Source organism: Arvicanthis niloticus, chromosome 1 (genome assembly GCF_011762505.2).
Source record: "Arvicanthis niloticus isolate mArvNil1 chromosome 1, mArvNil1.pat.X, whole genome shotgun sequence".
Taxonomy (NCBI): Eukaryota; Metazoa; Chordata; class Mammalia; order Rodentia; family Muridae; genus Arvicanthis; species Arvicanthis niloticus.
Window position 1 is genome coordinate 120777047 of NC_047658.1, and position 23774 is coordinate 120800820.

Sequence of the window (23774 nt, forward strand, 5' to 3'; positions counted from 1 at the left end):
TATCATTAATAGTGTTAAGGGTTGGCTTTCTCTCATGGAATGGGTCTCAAGTTGAGTTAGTCATTGATTGTCCATTCCCTCAAACTCTGTTTCATCCTTATCCCTGTACATTTTGTAAGGCAAATTCTGGGTCAAAAGTTTTGTGGGTGAGTTGATGTCCCATTTCCTCTACTGAAAGTCCCACCTGGCTATAGGAGGTGGCCACTTTAGTCTTTATATTCCCTGCTAACAGAAATCTCAGCTAGGGACATCACATAGGCTCCTGGGTGCCTCTTCCTATCCCAAGTAACTTGCTAGTCCCAGAGATGTTTCCACCAATTTCCACTATCTATCCAAACCCCTCCCGACCCCCGTCCCCACACATGATCCACATCCCAGTTCTCCTCTCCAATCCCTTTCTCCAGTCCTAGTTCCCTCTTTTCATATACTTCTGATATCTATATTATATCCCCTTCTGAGTGAGTTTCAAGCATCCTCCCTTGGACACTCCTTGTTACTTAGCTTCTTTGAGTTTTCTTTAGGTTACTTAGCTCCTGTGGATTGTAGCATAATTATCCTGATCTTTATGGCTAATGCCCACTTATAAGTGAGTAGATACCATGCACATCTTTCTGGGTCTGGGTTACCTCAGTCAGGATGATATTTTCTAGTTCTATCCATTTGCCGGCAGATTTCATGATGTTCTTGTTCTTAAAAACTGAGTATTCCGCTGGGCGGTGGTGGCGCACGCCTTTAATCCCAGCACTTGGGAGGCAGAGGCAGGCGGATTTCTGAGTTCGAGGCTAGCCTGGTCTACAGAGTGAGTTCCAGGACAGCCAGAGCTACACAGAGAAACCCTGTCTCAAAAAAAATAACAACAACAACAACAAAAAAAAAAAAAACTCCAAAAAAACCCAAACAAACAAAACACAAAAAACTGAGTATTCCATTTTGTAGACATACCATATTTTCTTTTTTACTGGATATTTTATGTATTTGCATTTCAAATGTTATCCCCTTTCCTGGTTTCCCCTCTGGAAATCCCCTATCCCATCCTCCATCCTCCTGCCGCTGATTCCATGAGGCTGCTCCCCTACTTACCTATCCAATTCTGCCTCCCTGCCCTAGCATTCTCCTATACTGGGGCATGGAGCCTTCACAGGACCAAGGGCCTCTCCTCCCATTGATGCCTGACAAGGCCATCCTCTGCCTCATATGCAGCTGAAGCCATGGGTCATTCCATGTGTACTCTTTGGTTGGATACCATATTTTCTTTATCCTTGTTTGTTTTTTGGTTGAGGGACATTTGGGTTGTTTTCAGTTTCTGGCTATTACACATAAAGCTGCTATGTACATAGTGAAGCAAGTATCCTTGGGGTATGGTGGAGCATCTTTTCCCAATCTACAACCTGCCATTTGTCCTATTGATGGTGTCCTTTGCCTTACTGAAACTTTGCAGTTTCATGAGGTCCCATTTATCAATCATTGATCTTAGTGCCTCACCCATTAATGGTGTTTTGTTCAGGAAATTGTCTCCTGTACCAGTCAGTGGTTGAAGGCTATTCCCCATTTTCTCTTCTAATAGATTTAGTGTATCTGGTTTTGTGTTGAGATCCTTGATCCACTTGGACTTGAGTTTTGTGCCAGTTGATAAATATGGATCTATTTGTGTTCTTATACATGCAGACATCCAGTTAGTTAAACCAGCACTATTTGTTGATGATGCTTTCATTTTTCAACTGGATTATTTTGGCTTCTTTGTTAAAAATCAAGAGACTATAGGTGTATGGATTTATTTCTGGGTCTTCAATTCTATTCCATTGAATTATATGTCTGTTTTTATGCCAATACCATGTTATTTTAATTACTATTTCTCTGTAGTATAGCTTGAAACCAGTGAGGATTATACCTCTAGAAGTTATTTTGCTATAAAGTAATGTTTCCACTAAAGGAGATCAAGAGGATAGAAATTAGAAAGGAGGAAGTCAAAGTTTGGCTATTTGTAGATGATATGATAGTATAAATAACTGACCCACAAAATTCTACCAGAGAAGAACTACAGCTGATAAACACCTTCAGCAAAGTGGTTGGATACAAAATTAACTAAAAAAAATCAGTAGCTTTCCTTTATTCAAATGAGAAATGAACTGAGCAATAAATTAGAAAAATTTAGGACAATGAGGAAACACCATTCCTAATAGCCTCAAATGATATAGAATATCTTGGTTTAACTCCAACCAAGCAAGTGAAAGACCTGTATAACAAGAACTTTCCATGTCTGAAGAAATAAATTGAAGAAGATATCAGAAGATGAAAAGAGCTCCCATGCTTATGAATCAGTAAGATTAACTTAGTAAAAATGGCTATCTTACCCAAAGCAATCTACAGATTCAATGCAATTCCCATCAAAATTCCAGCACTACTCTTTATAGACCTTGAAAGGGCAATTTTTGACTGCATACGGCAAAATTAAAAACCCAGCATAGTTTAAAACAATCCTGTACAATAAAAGAACTTCTGGTAATTCTGTTTTGTAAACTCTTTTTAAGTACCCATATAATTTCCCATAATGTCTGTACCAATCGGCAGTCCTACAAACCATGCAGAACAGTTCTCCATTTCCATACCCAAGCCAACAGGTTTTTTATTCTTTGAAACTTTCACTTATGTGTACAATGTTTATTGATAATATCTGCCCCAACTCCCTCTCTCCAACTGCCTTTATTTCCCCAACACAGCTGCCTCCCAAACATCAGAGAAGTTAAAAGACATGTCCAAAGGAAGAGGAGAGTGGAGACATTCCTTGTTTTTTGACTGGATACATGTTTAAGTAAGTGAGCTGAAGAAGATAGAAGAGGAAGGGTCTTCTGAAATTGGGATAAACTGTACCCCCACTCCTTTGTTGCAGTCAGTCTTTGTGATTTTCATAATTGATGGGTTTACCCTATTAATGGTAACAAAACAATTCAGTGTAGCTTTGTTATGGAGAAATTCAAGGCCTATCATAATGTCTTCAAATCATAAGTGTTGGAAAGGGGAATTGATGTGCCTAGAAGACTCAGGATTCTTAAAGACAAAAAAAAAAATGTGTAAGCTTGCATAATGCCAGTCCATTGAATGAAAAAACACACAAGCTCTTTTGACTATCTATGTAGATAATAGCTACCTACCCCTTTCTCTGGTCCTCTAGTTTGAACATCTCTTTTTTCCTTAGCAAAAACCCTGAGCAGCTGGGAAAATGGTCCTGATCAAAAAGACCCTAGACTGTCAAACTTCCCTCCATAGTGGTTTCACATAGCAGATTTGGGACCGAAAACTTTTTAATGACTTTGTCTGTTCTTAGAGAGATGGAGCAAGTGTTAATATGTGTTGACAGTTTATTTTTTTTTAAAAAATCCTTTATCACCAGGAAAATGTAAATCAAAATTATGTCAAGATTCCATCTCACTTCAGTCAAAATGACTACATCAAGGACTCAAACCGATATTTCTAGCAAAAAATGAAGTGACCAAGGAACTCATACACTGCTGCTGGCAGTATAAACTAGTTCAGCCACCATAGAACTCAATATGGATGTTTCTGAAGGAAATTAAAAACAACTCCACATGTTCTATTCATACTACTTTTGGGAACAAACCCAAAGAATCAGAGCTTACTAGAGAGATTCCCACATATCTATGTTTACCACTACATTATTCCTAATAGACAAGGTAGCCATCAACAGTTGAATGGATGAGGGGAATATGTTATATACACTTACAACAGAGCATTATTTAGTAATAAGAACACAATTACTATGCTTATAAGAAAATGTGCAGAACTGGATGAACACCATCCATGAAACAGGCAGATCCCTAAAGGTAAATGTTTTCTGTCATATCTGGAAGCTATAAGTGAGACTAAAACAGAGGTGTGGTAGGAGATTTGGAGAAGGAAAAGGGGGAGAAGTTAAGAAAGGGTAATAGAGAGGCTAATATAGAAGATAATTTTCTATTGTGGAAAGTCAAAATGTATCTTACACCTTATGGAAATTTAAAAAAGCCCCTTTGTTGAATTTTTAAAAGAATAAAAGATCTGTGGACTAAATATCTTTCCATCTTCACCACAGTGGTCTTTGTTTTCTGTCTCCATAAAAGTGCCATTAAGAGCTAGTTGTTTGGCCTGAGAGTAAAGGTGCTTGCCAGTGAGCCTGACAGTCTGAGCTGGGTTCCCCAGGACCCAGGGAACGGTGTAGTGAGAGAACCAACTCCTACAAACCATTTTCTGTTCTCTACACATATTGTTGACCCATGCCCGCCCCATATCATGTAAAATAAATAGATGTAAATTTGTCTTAAAGTTAGGAAGTCCTACACCAGATCATTAGAAGTTTAACTATATCCTCAAAATGAGCAGAACAGAACTACATTTTGCACTGAGAAAAGGGGGTTCTCACTATGCCAACACTGTACAAGTTCCTTTCTGGCATGCATAGAAAAAGAGATATAATGTTGAGCTCTATGAATCAGGCCTCCTGCCTTGTTGCTAGTGCAGATATTTGATGATGAGAATGGGAAGGAAGGGGGTATTGCTTACCTAACTGCTCCTTTCCACCCTGCTTGGTCATTGTACCTTTGGTTTGCATATTAATGCCAAGTGGAACAAAGAGCAAGGTACTATTTGAGAGGGCAAATGTCAACCTCATCTTGCAGAGCCAATTCCTACAACACGAGACCAGTGAAGGAGGGAAGGGTTAGATTTCAGGAGAGCTGACGAGCAGAAGATTTTGTCAATGTGCTTAGAGCAAAGTCCACATTTTCTGCCTCATCTCAGTTAATTTCTGGAAGAGAGACACCAAAGCTCACTCACTCTTCAGGTTCTCACTGAGCCTGCTGTGTTGGAAGGGACTTTCGTCTCCCAGAAGTCCATTTTTACGAAGACCATTGAGACAGCTTTCCAGGTGAGGATTTGTCTCAGAGTAGCAGATCTGTAAGATGAATGTCTGGAGGTCAAATTAACACATGAGAACTCTAGATCGTAAAGTGGTTGTGTGTGACACATAGGCAATGGTAGATTTTAGCTGTTCTTTAAAAATAGTTGTCATCTATCGGTCTGTCTCTTATTTATTTTTATTGGGGGCACATGTGCCACAGCCCCACCTGTGAAGGATAGTGCACAGACAACTCTGTAGAGTTGATTCTCTCCTACTAACTTTTTGTGGACTTTGGAGATCAAACTCGGATCACCAATCTTGTGCATAAGTACCTCTGTCTGCTGAGCCATCTTCTCAGGCCAGGGTGTCAGCTGTGCTAGTCAAACATACAAACAAGTTTCTCAGTATCTATTGCATAAATCATGAATATTAATTGCTTCACTTTGACAGCACACACACACACAAAGCAATGGGTTTTTTAAAAGGCCATTGGTGCTTTTTAAAATTTTCTGCCTCTCAAGTGAATGATATAAAAAATGATCACACTACGTGAATCCCAGAATATGTACCAAATATGCCTAAGGGAAAAATTAGCAATTTCACTTGAAGAAATAGGTAGCATGCATGTATTCTATAAAAGGTACTTTGTCAAGTGCAATGAAAAATTCTTAGATGCTTCTTTTGTGTAATTAAGTGTGGAAATATTTGTGTGGGTTTTGGAAGTGGGTGAATATAGGACCTATGGTATGGAAGTACTATATCACTGTGCTTGTTCCTTCCATTTTCATTACAGGGTAGGTAGGTTTCTGTGCACATGACAGACAAGAGGGTTATTAAGCTCAAAGTCAAAAAGGAAGAACTCACACCTCAATGATTTAATTATTAATCAAATGTCAAGCAAACTTTATGTTCAAGGTTGCATCTGAAGACAGTCTAATTTTGAATTCACCTGTTTTCTTTGAAACTCATGTTTTGTGTATTATTTAGAAGCTATTTTATGTCTTTTCCTGCATCTTTTGATTGTACTTTAATACTTTCTCCATGTCTGCATTCACTCTACATTATTCCCACAAGCGTGTGTGTGTGTGGGGGGTGTGTGTGTGGGGGGGGGGTCAATGCTTTAGAGTTGTACATTGTTAGCTTGTATTTTAGATTTGCTTCCCTTATATCTAAAAGTTGGAATTTTATTCAGCTGTGTTTTATACCTCTGTCTGTGTAACTTTATAACATTCTGTTTAGGACTGTTCTGTTCTTTTACATTTCTTTCATCATATTAATTTCCATTCCTGGCATAGCAGGGTCAGCAACTCCAGAGTTCATTTATAAGTTACTCAGTGCTACTGGGTACCGTGTGTTCGGCTTCTTGAGAAATATCACTATTGGCAGCTCTGAATTCACCCTGTTTACTTGGCTTCATGCTTGGTACTTCCTCAAAATTGGTTCCAAATTACACTATTTGCAAAACCCAGCGATTTGACACATCAAAGATTTAACATAAAGCTACACTGGCCTCTTAGTCTCATGTAACTCTTGTTATAGCCAGTGTTGCTGAGGAAGCACATGAAAGAGGCAATGCTGAGATTTGGGAAGTCAAAGTGAACAGCCTGACCTCATTCTTTAGTGGTTAAGTCTGTTGAAAACGTCTAGACTTGGACTTTCTGGAATGTAACTGCAATCTGATGAAATGGGTTTCTTTTCTGTCCCTGCAAGAGAAACAGCAAACCAGGTGAAGTATGGTATACTCTCAACAAGTATGTGGGTAGGCCTTGAGATGAGTGCTTTGGGGAAGCACTCAAGTGGACTACTATGCCTCAAGCTTGTGTCCTGTCATAATTTCCATGATTCTAATACTTTTCTTCTGAAGCACAGAGGGTATAGAAGTAACAGCTGCATGTGAACTAACTATGTTGCCTGGGACAGGGGTACTGGTTACATTTACAGATGATATTTATTTTGGTCTTTGCTGAAACTTGATTATTAGATAGGATATGAGGTTCATTGTTCTGTTCTTGGTCTAACTCCTTTATGGCCTTATCTGGTGTCACTTTTCTGTTAAAACATTGTTCTCCCAAATTCTTAAACGTGATGATTGCTGTTGTCAACTTGGCAGAAACTAGAACCACATGGAAGATAGATCTTGAAGTATTCCTGTGGGGATTATCTTGATTATGTTAACTAACTCTGGGTGAGACCATTCCCCAGGCAGGGAATCCTGGGTTGTACATATAGAAAAAGAGCTAAGCACTGTGCATGCATTTATCCTTCTCTGCTTCTTAAGTGTGGATACAATGAGATCGATTGCTTCAGGTTCCCACTGCTGTGACTTCTCTACCATGTTGGACTGTACCTTGAGCAGTGACCCAAAACAAAGCCATTTTCTTTCAGTTAATTTGGTTGGGATAATTTATCCTAGCAACTGAAGAAGAATCTAAGACAATGAATTACAGAAAATAGAATAGAAAGCTTTGTTTAAATAAATGACTCAGGAAGACCAAAACAAGTTTAAGAGCAAATTGATTCAGTCTTTCTCCTAAATCCCACAGTGGAAAATGTATCACTATCTAAACCTAATAGTAATCACTCAGACTACTTAGCAATGGCAATTGGCATCCGCTGTTGAAAAGTCTAGTGTCATACCTCCACCAAACTGCCTCGATGTCTTCATAGACAAGACAAGCAATTACAGCGACCATGCAAAATACAGCTGTCACCTCAAAGGGAGTAAAAGAGAATTCATTCTTGAGTCAAATATGTGTCCACGACCTGGGAACACAGATTCAGGTTACCCCAAATAACACGTTCTGACATAGAAAACATTTCATGAAGTTCTACGGTCACAGAACTATAAAGGCCATAGGTCAAGGCAGTTTCCAAGTATGTGGGTGAAAACATCATGTAGGCTTGGTCACAGCAAAGTGGAGACATCTCTGCTATAGGTCTCAGATGCTATCTGATGACAATCATAGCCTTTAGGTTAGAAAATAGATGTCAGAGCCTTCTAAGTTAAATATATTTCCAAAGGTTTTCCTGACAGTTAAAACTTCAACAGAGTCTTGGGTCAGAGACAAAGGTGAGAAATGTGTGGCTGTAAGGATTCTGAAGATAGCTAGATATAATTTTGGCTTTGAATTTACAATATTTCAGTTCTCCACAACCACAGAGTTCTGATCCAGCCTTGTGGAGTATTCTTGGAACTTCTTGTGGTGTTTTCCTAGAACTTCTGTTCACAACTAAGCAGCCTGTTCTGGACTTTTACTGCATTAACCTGTTTATCCTTATGCCAAGGTACTCTGTCTTGATAGCATCAGTTTTCTATTACTAGTCAGGCTTGCACTTACATGAATTTCATCAGCAGTTGTGTCCCATCCCACAAATGTAAATGGAACCTGAGGGGTTTCCATGATTGATTAGATCAACTTGTAGATAATAACATTTTATTTTGTTTTTTATTTAAATGTATTTGTGCATGTGCCACATGAGTGGATCCCATGGAGGTGAAAGGAAGGTGTCAGATCCCTTGGAGCTGGAGGTACAGGCAAATGTGAACTGACATGAGTGCTGTAAACTGAATTTGGGCTCTCTGGAGGAGAAGCTTAAGTGCTGAAACTTCTCTCCTTTCCTTATCTTCACAATTAAGAATATCAAATTCCCCCTCTGTGCTCCACTGTGGATACTTTCAATAATGTCTTTGAATTTATTGATCATTATCTGTCACTGTCTAATTTGCTGCTGATCACATGCTATGTGTTTTTGTTCCATTATGTGTTAATGTTCCATTGTTTTCATTTTCATGAGTTCTATCTTGGTCCTTTAAAATATTTCTATTCTAGGTTTTGTTTTCATTTATTGTTTTAGCTAATGATCTTTTTTCTTTTTTCTTCTGTCTCTCTGTCTCCTGTCTCCTGTCTCTGTCTCTATTTCCTCCTTTGTTTCTCTCTCTCTCTCTCTCTCTCTCTCTCTCTCTCTCTCTCTCTCTCACACACACACACACACACACACACAAACACACACACACAAACAAACACACACTCACCTCATACTCCAATCTCCATATACCCAAGTTGTCACTTTCCTCTTTTATCACCCAGTGACTGAAACTGTAAACTTCTTTAAAAATTAAGCTGATGCAATTGGTTGTGGGGAGCAGTGTCCAGGGCCTGATACATACTAGACAAGGAGCTTGGCAAGGGAACCATTTTTCTAGCCTCTTGTTATTTTCCTTTCTCCAAGATCATAATCCTATACCATTTAGCAACTTGTGTGCCAACCTTCAACACAGTCTAGAGTCATCTAAGGGAAAACTTCCCAGATCAGATTGGCTTGTGAGCATGTCTATGGTAAATAAGGTTTACTATTAATTGATACAGGAAGGCACCTCTTTGTGGGCCACACCATTCCCTAGGCATTGTCCTGGAATGGATAAGAATGCATGGACCTGTTAGCAAGCCAGCAATTAGGATTTCTCCATGGTTTCTGCTTCAAACTCCTGCTTGAGTTTGTGCCCTGACTTTCATCAGCTATTGACAGTAACTTGTAAACTGAAACAAAACTGCTCATTGCTTAAATTGCACTTGGTTGGTGTGTTTTATTATGATGACCAAAATCAGACTAGAACATTATTTAAATTGTGAGTATTTCAGATAAAAAGATAAATCTAGATCCTATTGCTCAGAAGCAGAAAACCTTTCACCTGTTTTGAAAAACCCACATGGTTGTCTTGTTCTGGCCTGGAGCCGGATAGTTCATGCATGTCTGGTTTCAATGCTAATTCTTTCCAGTGTACTTTCCTCTTGCCTTCACTAAGAAGTTATTTTTACTTATTCTAAACATCACTATTTCATTACAGAACATTGTGACATAGACTTCCTTCCCTTTATAAATAGTTAGGCTGCTATGGGACCAACATGATGTGGTGAGTCAATATTGATTGATCAATTAGTTGATTGACTGATTGTAGATGATATTCACACTCTGTACAGACTGGTTTTGTGTCAACTTGACACAAGTTGGAGTTATCAGAGAAAGGAGCTTCAGTTGAGGAAATGCCTCCATGAGATCCAGCTGTAAGGCATTTTCTCAATTAGTGATCAAGGGTGGGGGAATTGTGGGTGGTGCCATCCCTGGCTGGTAGGTTGTCTTGGGTTCTGTAAGAAAGCAAGTTGAGCAAGGCTGGGGAAGCAAGCCAGTAAGGAACATCCTCCCATGGCCTCTGCATCAGCTCCTGCTTCTTGACCTGTTTGAGTTCCAGTCCTGACATCCTTTGGTGATGAACAGCAACGTGGACGTGTAAGCTGAATAAACCCTTTCCTCCCCAACTTGTTTCTTGGTCATGGTGTTTGTGTGGGAATAGAAACCTTGACTGAGACACACTCCAACATCTAGTTGAAGTAAAAGTAGAACTTGTTTATGGGAATTGGTTCTCTTTTCTTCTACTATGTGGATCTTGTGGATCAAAATTTAATCATCAGTAAGCATCTTCTCAATGAGCCATCTTGCAAGCCTTTACATAGTATTTTCTAGCATATATCATAGATTCAAGGATGAGGCTTAGAGAAAGAACTATACAAGAAAACCACAGAACAATGATGGGATGTGAATGACAGCTGGAATGCAACAGTTATAAAAGCTTCTTGTTTGTATCTAAAACATGTCAAAGAACCTACATTAAAAGTTACATCAAAATGTCATGCAATATTAACCCACATGAAGAAAAGAAAGAGGAGGAAGAGAAACACTAGTAATAAAATAACACAGTTGAGCATTGCTTATATGACCAACTTTCTACTGAATACACTGTATGTTAGTTAATCAATTCAGTCCCATAAACATTCTGTGACCCACATGAGCTATCATCCCATCTACCTTTTATGAAATCAAGGCACTGAGGCTAGACAACTTCCCAAGTAACACCATTACTAGAGATGCCAGGAGAGACACTGATGCAACAGAAACTCAAAAGAATAAAATGCACTTGTTCAATATATGATGAATTCAAGGGCAAAAGGGGGAACTGAAAAGTCAGAGAGAAACTCCTCTGCTCCCTGAAAGTCTTATGATTTTACCAGCTTCCTTGGAGCTGGTAAGAATGTTATTGAAGAGGAGATTTGGCTATTTATACAGAACTTTTGTTTCTATCATTAATAAATGTCCATTTATTATTTCTTTAGGCTAAAGTGTCCTCATGACTGTTCTATTACAAGGTGCACAGATGCTACAAATGCTGGAGAAATCCTTGAGGAAGTGCCTTCCTGAATCCTTAAAGGTGACTTAGAAAATGTTAAGCTCAGTAAAGAGAAAGAGTATGTGAAAGAAGCTTAACATTTATGTTTCACTGTGTGTGTGTGTGTGTGTGTGTGTGTGTGTGTGTGTATGCATGCATGTGTGGTATGATCGATGTGTGTGAATATGCATACATGTGTAGTGTGATTGATGTGTGTGAATATGTGTGCATGTGTAGTGTGACTAATATGTGTTCATATGCATGTATGTGCTGTGTGACTTATGTATGTGTGTGTATGAATGCATTTGTGGTGTGATTGATGCATATGCGTGGTGTGTATGAATGCATATGTAGTGTGATTGATGTGTGTGTTGTGTATGCATGCATGTGCTGTGTGACTTATGCATGTGTGTATGCATGCATGTATGGTGTGATTGATATGTGTGTACATACATGCATGTGTGGTGTGCTTGATGTGTGTGGTATATACATACATGGAAAAATATGTTCATGAGTCCCAAGGTTTATGTCCAGTATCTTCATTAATCACTCTCCACTTTTTATTGAGACAGAATCTCTTGTTGAACCTGGAGGTCAGCAATCAGCTAGTATAGCTAGTCAGGTTGTCCAGGAAATTTCTCTGTCTGTGCCTTCCAAGCAATGGGATTACAAGTAGGCTGTCAGAACTACTAGGCTTTTATGTGAGTACAGGAGTTAGAAGTCTGAACTCTAGTCCTCACCCTTGGGTGGTGAGTACTTTATCTACTAATCCATCTCCCCAGACCCTATGAGATATTTTGAGCAAACCCATATCTCAAAATTTTCTCATTTAATTTACTTTTTTTGTTTTCAATGTGTTTTCCACTATATCTGTGTCACTAGTTAAGAATTTGGAGATAGAGTCAGATGTGAGAATACATACCTTTAATCTCAGCACTTTTGAGTCAAGAAACATGTGGCTCTCTGTGAGTTCAAGGCCATCATGTCATAGTGAGTTCTAGGTCAGCCAGGGATACATAGTGAAATCCTAACTCCATAAAATGAATATGGAGATATAAATAAGCAATTTAGCATATTATGGTAAGCAAGACTTCTTGGGAGATTGGTGATTGCCTACAAGCCTGACAATCTCAGTCTTATCTCCAAATCCAACTTGGTAGAAGGAAAGAAGTAACTCCTAAGAGTTATCATCTAACCTCCACACACATGCTGTGAGAAACCCATATCTCACCAATCAATCAATCAATCAATCAATCAACCAAATGTAAGAATAAGAAGGGGCAGCACCATGTCTCACCAGCGGTGAGGTGTAGCACAGTTGTGTGCACACATGGACTTTACCCTCTGCTCACTGAAATTTTCCTGTTGCTTCTTCTCAAGATCCCTTCCTTAGCAGACCTTGAGATTTTCTGGTAATTTCCTCTTCAGTCAACTGAAGGTACATATTAATGTTTAATAAATTCATTTCAGAAGAATGCTTGCCATGTGAAAGGTAAAGCATCTTGAGTGTGTTTGAAGTTAGTACTGACTCTGCTGCTCTGAACTTAATGTATATCAATCTGTTTGGGGGTTGGCTCCTATTTTTACCCTCAAAACTCATTACAACTCAAAACTCATTACAACTCAAAACTCATTACAAGACCCTAGGGTTGACTAATTCAGATAGATAGATAGATAGATAGATAGATAGATAGATAGATAGATAGATAGATAGAAGTGCTTACATTTCCCTACTGGTGAGTTCAGGTCTTTGATTGTGTTTATGAAATGAAGTTCACTTCAGTGAAGCTTCAGTATAACTGTGTTTGTGTGTGCTGTGTATGTATATGTGTGTGTTTGTGTATGTGATGTATGTGTGTATGTATGTATGTTTGCATGTGTATTCTTGTGTGAGCATTTATACATGTGTAAGATAGGTCAAGTGTATTTTATTTGTATGTATATTTCTGGGTGTTTGTGCCCATGTATGTGTGTGAACATATGAATGTTTGCTTTTGTATGCATGCATGTGTGTGCCTTAAAGAAAACAATATTTCCAGATTTGTGCTACTCTATAAGATAAATTTCCTATGAAAAGCATCCATCTAATATGAGTAAATTCAGTTCTCTCTTTCTCTAGCAGATTTGCCACTGCCTTTTCATAAAGATGAAATGTATTAGCATTTCCTTATTTGTAGATTGCTTTTTAAAATTTTCATTTACTAGCAATAGACTAACGAGAGAACCAATCCTGTTATTTACTACCTAAATAAATCTGTGTCAAGTCAAACTAAAACCAAAACTTCTAATTTTAGTAAATAAAGCCCACTGATATTAGCCAAGATCTTCTATATACCTTGGCAATCCATAGAAGTCAGGAAATATCCCAGAGAGAAGGCAAATTTTTCTTGGAAATTATATCATTTGACATTCTATGGACAACTAATGAAATATTTTTATGCTAAACAACTATTTTCAGAAATTATGAAGGTTAACCATCTTTTTTACATGCTTTGTTATATAGAATTATAAAGTGTAAGCTTCTCCATTGCTTATGTTAAAAGTGAATGTCAAACATTTTGAGACAACTCTGGGTGTTTTTCAGTGGTTTTGTTGACAAGGTGGCTTTTTTAGTTTCTTGGATTTCATAAGGGAACACTTAATTCTTTAGTCACTTGATAGTCATACACACACACTTTCTCTTAATGGAAGTTTGAAATTTCCACATAGAAAGCTGTTCTTAAAAATTGTTCATTTTATTTGTCTGAATAGTTTAGTATATATGTTATGATTCATATTTTAAGACAAAATTTTCATCAATTGAAGTTAAAAAAATAATGTATGTATGAGGTTGTTTAAGCCTGGATTTTTCCTTAGCTTCTTGTCATTACTAACTGTCATCATTTCGTAGGAATAACTCTGTCTTGATTACAAAAGGTGATTTTCCATTCCTCTCAACCAACAAGTCATCTCACCTCCTTGCAGGTTTATGGGACCGTCTATCACATGGTCCATGGAAACCCATTCAACCTAAAAGCCCTAGTCGACAAGTGGCCTGATTTTAACACAGTGGTTGTCCGCCCTCAGGAACAGGTAAAGTGACAGGTGTGGAACAAATACACTTTTGTAGTCATTCAAGTAGAATTTAATGAAACCTCTCATGTGTTATATTTAAGAATATACATCACTGGTACAAATTGGCATAATTATGCTCTAATTGTATTTTGAGAGAAAGGTTTTTTTTATCAGGAAGGGTGATATGTAGGAGGAGCTAAGGTGGGAGGGGAACCAAGAGGAAGAGAAGGAGTAAGGAGAGGAGGAGAAGCTAGGTGATGAGAGAGAAAGAGACAGAAAGAGAGGTGGGGATATGGAGGCAGTTGTTCATGTGTCTCCACCAGTCAAAGATAGTTGATATTAGGTTACACTTCTGATTGAGCATTACCAAACTTATAAAGCCTTTGATCAACATTTTTTTAAAAGTGTATAAAAGCAAAAAGGAAAAAGGGGCATGGGATAGGGGTTTTCTGGGGGGAGGGAATGGGGAAAGGGGATGGCATCTGAAATGTAAATAAAATATCCAATAAAAAAGAATATACATGTATGTAAATATACATGTGTATGTATAATAAAAATTAATGAAAAGAAGAGGCCATGAATATGAAAAGAAGTAGATGAAAGGACTTGGAAGAAAAGAAGAGAAGAGAAGAGAAGAGAAGAGAAGAGAAGAGAAGAGAAGAGAAGAGAAGAAATGTAGTTATATTATTATCTTGAAAACAGAGTTGATTCCACAGAAGCCAAGGGTATAAGATTATAACAGTAGTTTCTAGAGACTGAGGTGCTACTAGAAATTGGGAAAATACTCATGAAAAGTTACAAAATTACAGTTAACGGGGAAGAATAAGTTGAAGAGATCTATTGTACAGCATTTTGACTGGTTACATTTTATTCTGAAACTGGTGAGAAAGATGTAAAGCATTTATACCAAAATTTTACAACTGTATATATATCACAATGTATATATGTCACAATGTATATATACATATAGCCATATGTTCTGCAATGAATATGGTAGACCAATTGTATGGCAATAGCCCAATCAAAGTACCTTGACTAGGATAGGGTGATAGCTTCATGGGTAAAGTGCTTGCTATGAAAGCATGAGGGCCAGAGGTTGAGCCTCAGAACCCACTCAGAAATCCTGTGTGGATGTGTGCTTGTAACCCTATTGCTAGGGAGACAAGACAGGTGGATTACTAAGCAGCCACATAAGTTGCTAGGTATTTTCTAGGCCAGTGATAGACCTCAGGGAAAAAACATGGATGACACCTAAGGAAGGACTCCCAAGGCTTTCATTTGTTTTCCACATTTAACTACACACGTATACAACACACACACACACACACACACACACACACACACATACATTCTCTCTCTCTCTCTCTCTCTCTCTCTCTCTCTTTCTCTCTCTCTCTCTCAACAGCATTGTAACCATTTGGTTCCTGTAATCATAAACTACATTACTCATCATACAAAAGTATCTGACACCTCCCTTTACAGAACACATTGCCCATCTTAATGTTTGTCTATACTTCAAGATGTGCATAAAAGCCATAAACAATTTGATCTATAATTTCAAAACATCAAGATTAAAAGTGTATGACATACAGATGAAGAGAATATAAAATATAAACATGTATTATGTCTTTAGTATGAAGCAGAATATTGATAAGCACCTAGATTCAACAATAAAAGAAATTTGCATTAATAGTAAAAAAAAAACAAAACTGAAGTAAAACTAATTTTATATCTGATCTTAAGTAACAAAGCACATCATATTATTGCTGACTTGTAAATATGTTTTTACTTCTGTAGTTTAATTATTGCTTTAAATATTTTTTTTCTAATTCTACCCTAATTGTTTTAATATTTTCCTCTTCCACCTTTTAGACTTTGTAAAGGAAGTTTTTGTTATTTTTTACTCCTCTTTGGTTTTATTACATATAAACTTTTTTTTTAACTCAGAATTATCTGTGTCAAATTTAAGGCTAAAATGCTTAGATTTGTATGTTCTGAAGATATCTGACTTCTGGTAAAACTTCATCTCACAACAGAAGCTCTCCTTCAATCTTGCAACAAAAACTACAGTTTAAATATCTGTGCTCTTGTTTTAAAATGTTAATGTAATACATTTGTAGCAGATAATATTATTCTGGAATGTTCTAACCTAATTTGAATATTTGAACCTTTGATCTTGATCTCACAATTTAACTACTTCAGAAATAATAAGATCGTACCAATGAAAGGAGTGACCTTTTGTTACTTAAAATCATTACAGTACAGAACAGCAGAGAAGCACAGTGCTTAGGAGCACTGGCTGCTTTTACAGGGAAGCTGATTTCATTCTCAGCATGCACATGGTGGCTTACATGTATAACTGCTGTTCCAGGAAATGCAATGCCCTCTTCTATCCTCCTTGATAACAAGCATGCACGAATTGCACAGACACTCTTGCAAGCAAAGCACCCATACACATAAAATAATAAAGTGAAGTTTAAAATTTTTAAGTATAATGAAACCAGCACTGCAATCATAAATGATAAACAATGCGTGTTATCTCTCCTTTCTCTGTGATAATAGGAAATGGCAGATGACCTTGATTACTACACCAATACTTACCAAATCTACTCCAAAGACCCCGAGAGCTGTCAGGAATTCCTGGACTCCTCAGAAGTCATTAACTGGAAACAGCATTTGCAGATTCAAAGTATGAGCAACGGGAAATGGGTCATTCCCTTTTGTGTCTTGTCTCAGAGGGTTTCCATGCTTTCCTCACCAAGGTCCATGTCCTCAGACAGATTTGTAAAAAGGAAACTACTAGACAAGGTTCTCTAGAGGAACAGAACCTTGAATACATCTATATTTATATACAGTAAAAGGAAACTTATTAGCTTGGTTCACATGAAACAGACTATGTAGTCCAATAATGGATTTCTGTACTTGGAGAGGCAGAGAAATCAGTAGCTACCCGTAGGGTTATGGGTCCTGTGTCCACTCCACCACAAGGCACTGGCTGCTAGGGGAGGCAGGACACAGGAGTTGACTGGGCTTACCCCATGCACCAGGCAGGTGTTGGAACTTAGGGGAACCTGGGGACATCGATCCGGGGGTGGGGAAGTGCAGTCTGAGGCTCGGGATAGCTGGAGTTGTCTCTGGGGTCCCCGGGCCTGAGAGGAGGCCAGGTCGTGGGGTTCCCAGGATCTTAGACATCCAGGCTTGGGCTTGGCTGGTTGCAGTCATGGCAGAGAGCGCAGAGAGGCCTTCTACAGGGGGTTAGATGGCTGGTCTATAGGCGAAGGACTTCTCCATGGCTCCCCACAGCGGATCCCGATGGAAAGAGGCAGTCGATGGTTTTAAGGCATTTATTGTCATGGCAGAAAGTGGATGAGTAAAACCATACCCACTTCTCAAGGTGAGCCTGAGATTAAATACCTTTTTGTAGGAAGGAATGTTTGGGAAGAAAAGCTTATTGGCTAAGCCCTCCAGGTCTTTAGCTACCTCACTAAAATGGAGATCTGTCTTGAGCCTACATGACCACAAGTCATGTCCTCTACATGTAGAGGGGCTTGGGGCATTGCCCTTACATGACCAATGGCCACAAATCCATGGGGGGCTGCAGCTAGTGATAGGGGCCTGGTGTCTAAGAATAGGTGAAGTGTCTACAGTCCCTTCAGGGTCTCCAGGGCTTCTAGCCTTAGCTCAACTGGGAACCAGGCTAACCTTCATGGTGCCATAGCTACCCAATTCTCAAAGCTGCAGACTTTGACAACTGCAATTCAGTGCTGATAGATTGGAAGGTATTGAGTTCACTTTGGAAGATTGAAGAGACCAAGTCTGATGTCAGCAGAGGACTAGAGCAACAATGGTAGACAGTAGACATTGTTTTGTTTTGTTTTCTGAGACCTCTCTTCATCTGGCTATCCATAAAAGTGTAAACCACTTTGAGGACTAGTCTTCCTCCCCCAGTTAATACTCTTCCAGACTCTTTCAGAGGAACCATCTTTTAGGTGGTTCTAAATGTTGTCAAGTTGACAACGGAGGCAAACCATCACAATAATTTCTACTCCCAGAAATATGTGGCATATTTTATATATGTATCCAGAATCCTTAGGTAAAGTGGGTGCAGCAGTGCAGCTTTACCTTTGAAACCCATGTCAGTAGTGAGATTGACAGTTCATGGTATCACAGGGCACCTCTCCGGTCACCGATGACAACAGTACTGGTGGTAAGCATGTTCTTAGTGTCAGACTTTCTAAGTTGGTATCTATCTGATCCCCTCTATCTGATCCTTACGCCTTGACCACTCTGAGATTGTATCTTTGTGTGCAAATATCAGAGTAATAACAGTTCCAAAACACAAGAATAGGAAGAGCTGGGTGTTCTGGTTGCCCTAATTGCCAACTTGATACAAGCCAAAGTCACCTGGGAAGAGTTGCCTCATTTGGGTAATTGCCAAGATCAGATTGGCTTTGTAAGCATGTCTTTAGGGCACTGTTTTAATTGTTAATTAATGTAGGAGTGCCCAGGCCACTATGGGTAGTACCATCCCCAGACAGGTGATCCTGAAGAGTATAAGGAACTAGTTGAATGAGAGCATATGTATGAGCCAGCAAGCAGTTCTTCCGTGGTTCCTGCCTTGAATTCCTGCCCTGACTTCCTGCAGTGATGGATCCTGACCTGGAAATATAAGCCAAATAAACCCTTTTGACCTGAATTGAGTTTCATTATGGTATTGTATAAAAGCAACAGTATGAAACTAGAACAGGGGGATAGTTCAGTTAATGTTTGCCGTAAAAAGAAAACTCATACTAAGGAGCAGCAATCCACTTTGGGCATTGCAGGCGGTTAATTGATGGTCTCTAGTATATTTGTTCATGTGTATCATATGCTGATTGGATGACTCTTTACTTGCTGCTTCACCATAAACTCATTCACATGTCTAGATGTTTGTTCTGGCTGCCAGTCAGTGACAGCTCTTAGTTGTGATGATGACACAATGTGTCTCTTATTAGCTAGCCTAGGCTAGTTTAAATGAAGCTGATCTTAAGGTAATAGGATCAAAAAGAAAAAAGCCCAAGATCTAATACTGTTAAGCCTCTCCTTGCATAAGTCTGTTATTCCCATTGGTCATATGAGATATAGAAGGAGAGAGTACACCAGGAAACAGATGCCAGGAATTATGGCTCAATTCTGAATCATTGCTTCAATAATCAGTCACATTGGGGGCATAACTCTGAAGATGATGGCTATCATATTTTAAAACTCAACCTCTTTGATTTTTTAAGACTACACAATTATGTAGCTAAAAAACGTCATTTCAGCCTTTGCCTGCTCACAAAATGACTATGAATTGGCTCATTCCATTTTGTGTTTTCATTTTTGTAAGACAGGGAGTGTTCTGTCAGCCATGACTATATATGGTCATTCTCCCTGCAGCAGCAGCAGCACGGTCACAGTCAAGATGCCATCTTAAATCTCACACTTCTACCCCATTAGAGAGCCCACTGGGTGTGCCAACCATTACTTCTCTCCCTATTATTTCACTATGTGTTTCCTTATAACCTCATCTAGGTTCCCAGTCCCACCTGAATAAGATGATACAAAATCTTGCAAGAGTCCAATCTTTCCAAGTCAAACATTCAGAAAACATCCTCTATGTGACATTAGAGACAATCAAGAAACTCTTCCCTTCCATGCCGGATACAGAGAATTTATCACCAGGAAGTGGCAAGCCCAAGGCCATGTGAGTTTGACAAAACCTGCTGTATAGTCCTCACATTGTTCTCTTACAACCTCACTGCCTGACCCTAATTTTACCCTAGTCTTTGCTGCCCATGATCTAGTACATGATCCCCATCCATGCTCATGCAAGCAACTCTAATTAAATTCAGTTGCCCACACACTACACACACACTACACACACACACACACACACACACAAGAAATGAAAGGAGAGAAGCTTTCCAATAGAGTGTGGGAAGAAGAGTAGAATGAAGGTAACTAAGAGTGTCTAAAGACCAACATATTATACACACACACACACACACACACACACACACACACACACACACACAAGAAATGAAAGGAGAGAAGCTTTCCAATAGAGTGTGGGAAGAAGAGTAGAATGAAGGTAACTAAGAGTGTCTAAAGACCAACATATTATACACACACACACACACACACACACACACACACACACACACACACATTAAACTTTTTAAAAGTTGCAATTATAATAGTGCCAGCAAGACAGTTCATCAAGTAAGGGCTTTGATGGACAAGGTTGACCACTGAGTTCAATTCCTGGGACCAACATGGTGAAAGGAGAGAACCATGTCTCACGCATGCTCTGATCTCCAGTGTGTTTATATTCATACCCTCGTACTCACCACCCTAATTATCAAAGGAGGGAAATGAAAAATTATCAGAATAATTTATAAAAGTATAAGTCAGACCATATTCCTTTCTGTTTACACCATTATAAGAGCAAAATCCTCTGTCCACTGCTCTGACCTTTATTATTCTCACTCACTTCCTCCAACCACACTGGCCTTTCTGTCCCTCTAGCATAAACCCATGTATATTCCAGGACTTTGCACTTATTGCTTCCAATGTTCTGTCCCTCAAGATAGTAGGGATAGGAAGACATATACCCTTCTACTCACAGACTTTGCTTTTTCTTCTTGGGCCTTCTATAGCAATCAAGACATGTTTAAACTTTCATCCTTGGATATTACCCATGCTGCCTTGGTGAATAAATTCTGGCTTTTTGGTGGAAACGAGAGGAGTCAGAGATACATTGAACGCTGCATAAAGAACTTTCCAAGTTCCTGTGTCCTGGGGCCTGAGGGAACCCCTGCATCTTGGACTCTAATGGACCAAACTGGAGAGATGCGAATGGGAGGCACCCTGCCTGAGTACCGGACCCAAGGTCTTGTCTCCTTTGTTGTCTATTCACAAGAACAGAATATGAAGAAACATGGCTTTCCTGTTTATTCTCACACTGACAAAAGTAATATTGCTATGCAAAAAATGAGTTACTCGCTGCAACATCTCCCCATGCCCTGTGCCTGGAACCAATGGAAGTGTGTGCCTATGTAAAGCTGGGCTCAAACATAAGATGGTGTTGGGTGGGGCCCGGGGATGTAATTGGATAGTGGACAAAGAGTGGAGGTGACTGAAAATATAGAATAAATGGCAACCAGCTGCAAAAGAGAGCTGCTGTCTGTGCTCCGGGGAAGCAGTGTGAACGGCCAACAGATCGCCATAGCTCCCTTTTGTCAAATTGCTCCTAGACTCCCCTTAAGATCCTGAATTTGAAGCAGCCTATGTCCTTCTATAGTGACTTCAATGTAATTTGGCCCTTTCACATTTCTGGGATTTATGTGACACTCCTTTATCAACTGCAAAAGGCTACAAATGGCTCCTCCTAGAAACCATAGTGCAAAACTTGAAGACTTCTGCTACTCTTGCTAGTCATAGGGAGAGAACATTTTCTGGCTATAGTTCCTGTTACTCTCTGTCTATTGCCTTCCCCTCAGTGATCAGCAAATGGATTCTCCTTATCAGGTCTTTAGAAAATAGCTGCTCCTTTCCTGGGTGCTTCATAGATATATTAAATGCATTATACATGGATCACATAGTTTATTAAGTTAAACACAATATATGTGAAAGAGCAAAGGAAGACACTAAGGAACAAACTAATTTTGGTTATCCACTGCCTTTTTGCCGTGAGCAAATGATGCAATGTGCCTTTCAAATGCTTGGCTTTCTAACCTCTTGCCACCCTAAAGGAGAAAATAGAGTCTGCAGTTGATTGCACAATCATAAGCTAAATGGATTATGCTAAGGAGAGCAAGGGGTGAGATACAGAGAGTAAATTATGGATGCATCAAGGTAGGAGCTGAGGGCAGAGAAGACAAGCCTGAGCATTTATTGTCCCATCTCTTCTTGCCACATTACTTCTGATGCTTGAATTCCATTAAACACAGAGTTGTGTCATGGGAAGGTGTGTTGGTGGACATCTTAGTTATGGTTTTATTGCTGTGAAGAGACACCATGAACTCTTTTATTTTTAATTTTTTATTGGATATTTTCTTTATTTACATTTCAAATGTTATCCCCTTTCCTGGTCTGCCCTTCCCCGAAACCCCCGTCCCAAACCCCTTCCTCTGCTTCTATGAGGATGTTCCCCAACCCACCCACCTACTCCCGCCTCCCTGCCCTTGAATTCCCCTACATTGGGGCATCAAACCTTCACAGGACCAAGGGCTGCTTCTCCCATTGATGCCTGACAAGGCCATCCTCTGCTACATGCGTAGCTGGAGCCATGGGTCCCTCCATGTGTGCTCCTTGGTGGTGGTTTAGTCCCTGGGAGCTCTGGGGGGGGGGGTCCTGGTTGGTTGATATTGTTGTTCTTCCTATGGGGTTGAAAACCCCTTCAGCTCCTTTAGTTCTTTCTCTAACTCCTCCATTAGGAGACCCCAATGGGGACCCTGTGGAAAAACTTTAAATTGGGGCTGGCTTACAGTTTCAGAGGTTCAATCCATTATCATTATGAGAAGGCTTCTTTTTTTTTTTTTTTTTTTTTTTTTTTTTTTTTTTTTGGTCCAAAACAGAAGTCATGTTTGCCACATTTATCTCCAGTGGACTGACAGACTATGCTGTTTTTATTTCTTTATTGTTTCATTAATAATTCCATAAATTTAAAGGAGAGCTATTAAAGCTCACTATCCTGATTTGCACACTATTAATATCTTTATTTTGTATCCTCATATATTTCTGTAGCATCTACCCAGAACTCTTGTTTACATAACAGTGCCACAGCTAATACTGGCTGACATTGTGATGAACCCAATGTGATGACATTGTGATGAACACACTACAATATTAGTTATACATTATTAATAACACTTATAGAAAGGTCTGGAGGGAGGTATCAGACTGCCTTTATTTTGCTGGTGGATAACATAAGGTGATGTATTTAAGCAAGGTGCTTAAAGAAGGAGCCAATTTCTCCAAGGAAGAAAAAGAGTCTGTGTATACACTGGTGTGAATGCAGTTGTTCTCAAAACCCTAGATTCAAGCCAAAAGCCACACATTTTCTTCAGAATTGGCTTCACTATTTGTGTGTTGCTGAAATGCAGCCTTTATCCACTGCTTATTTTAGGCATTCATTTTTAAAGTAATTGCTCTACTTACTATTCAACCCCATGCACCAAGCTTTGGAAATGGAGACAATAATTAAGTGAAATTAAAAAATCGACTCAACTTCTTGAAGGAGTTATGTGAAAGTCTGTTCTTACACACTGAAAAACTTGGTGCCCTACTCTTTGCTCATGAGAATATTTGCACTTGTGACATGAACTGATAAACCATCATGACCCACGTACCAAAAGTCCATCTTATTGAAGTGTCACCTCAGATTACACTCTTGCTTTAATTCTAGATTAGTATTCTGAACTATTTCCAAATTTATATTCTATAAATTTTGATGATTAATAATTTTGTTTTTAATTTTAATTAAACTTGTTATTCAACTTTTGAATAAAAAAATTTGACTCAAATTTATTAACATTGTTTAAGATGAATAACACCCTGATTAGATCTAAAGTTTGGTTCTGTCTG

The 23774-nt window shown here is 39.0% G+C and overlaps 1 protein-coding gene across 2 annotated transcripts; it reads left to right on the forward strand.

Moving 5' to 3' along the window:
• Positions 1–4707: 4707 nt before the first annotated feature.
• On the forward strand, positions 4708–21567 carry LOC117723317 (glycine N-acyltransferase). 2 transcript variants are annotated; one of them, XM_034522866.2, is made up of 6 exons: positions 4708–4918; positions 11059–11153; positions 14076–14183; positions 16728–16854; positions 19719–19890; positions 20846–21567. In XM_034522866.2, exons 2-6 carry the CDS (start codon positions 11073–11075, stop codon positions 21246–21248), a joined length of 891 nt encoding a protein of 296 aa, XP_034378757.1. In that variant the 5' UTR covers positions 4708–4918; positions 11059–11072; the 3' UTR covers positions 21249–21567. The 2 variants fall into 2 exon arrangements, with proteins under 2 accessions (XP_034378757.1, XP_076774125.1); XM_076918010.1 differs by lacking the exon at positions 4708–4918 and adding an exon at positions 6415–6617.
• Positions 21568–23774: the final 2207 nt, after the last annotated feature.

Coding starts and splice junctions, on each gene's coding strand:
- LOC117723317 (XM_034522866.2), top strand. CDS start 11,073: ATGACTGTTCTATTACAAGGTGCACAGATGCTACAAATGCTGGAGAAA. Junction 11,154..14,075: donor GCCTTCCTGAATCCTTAAAG/GTGACTTAGAAA, acceptor ACCTCCTTGCAG/GTTTATGGGACCGTCTATCA. Junction 14,184..16,727: donor TTGTCCGCCCTCAGGAACAG/GTAAAGTGACAG, acceptor CTGTGATAATAG/GAAATGGCAGATGACCTTGA.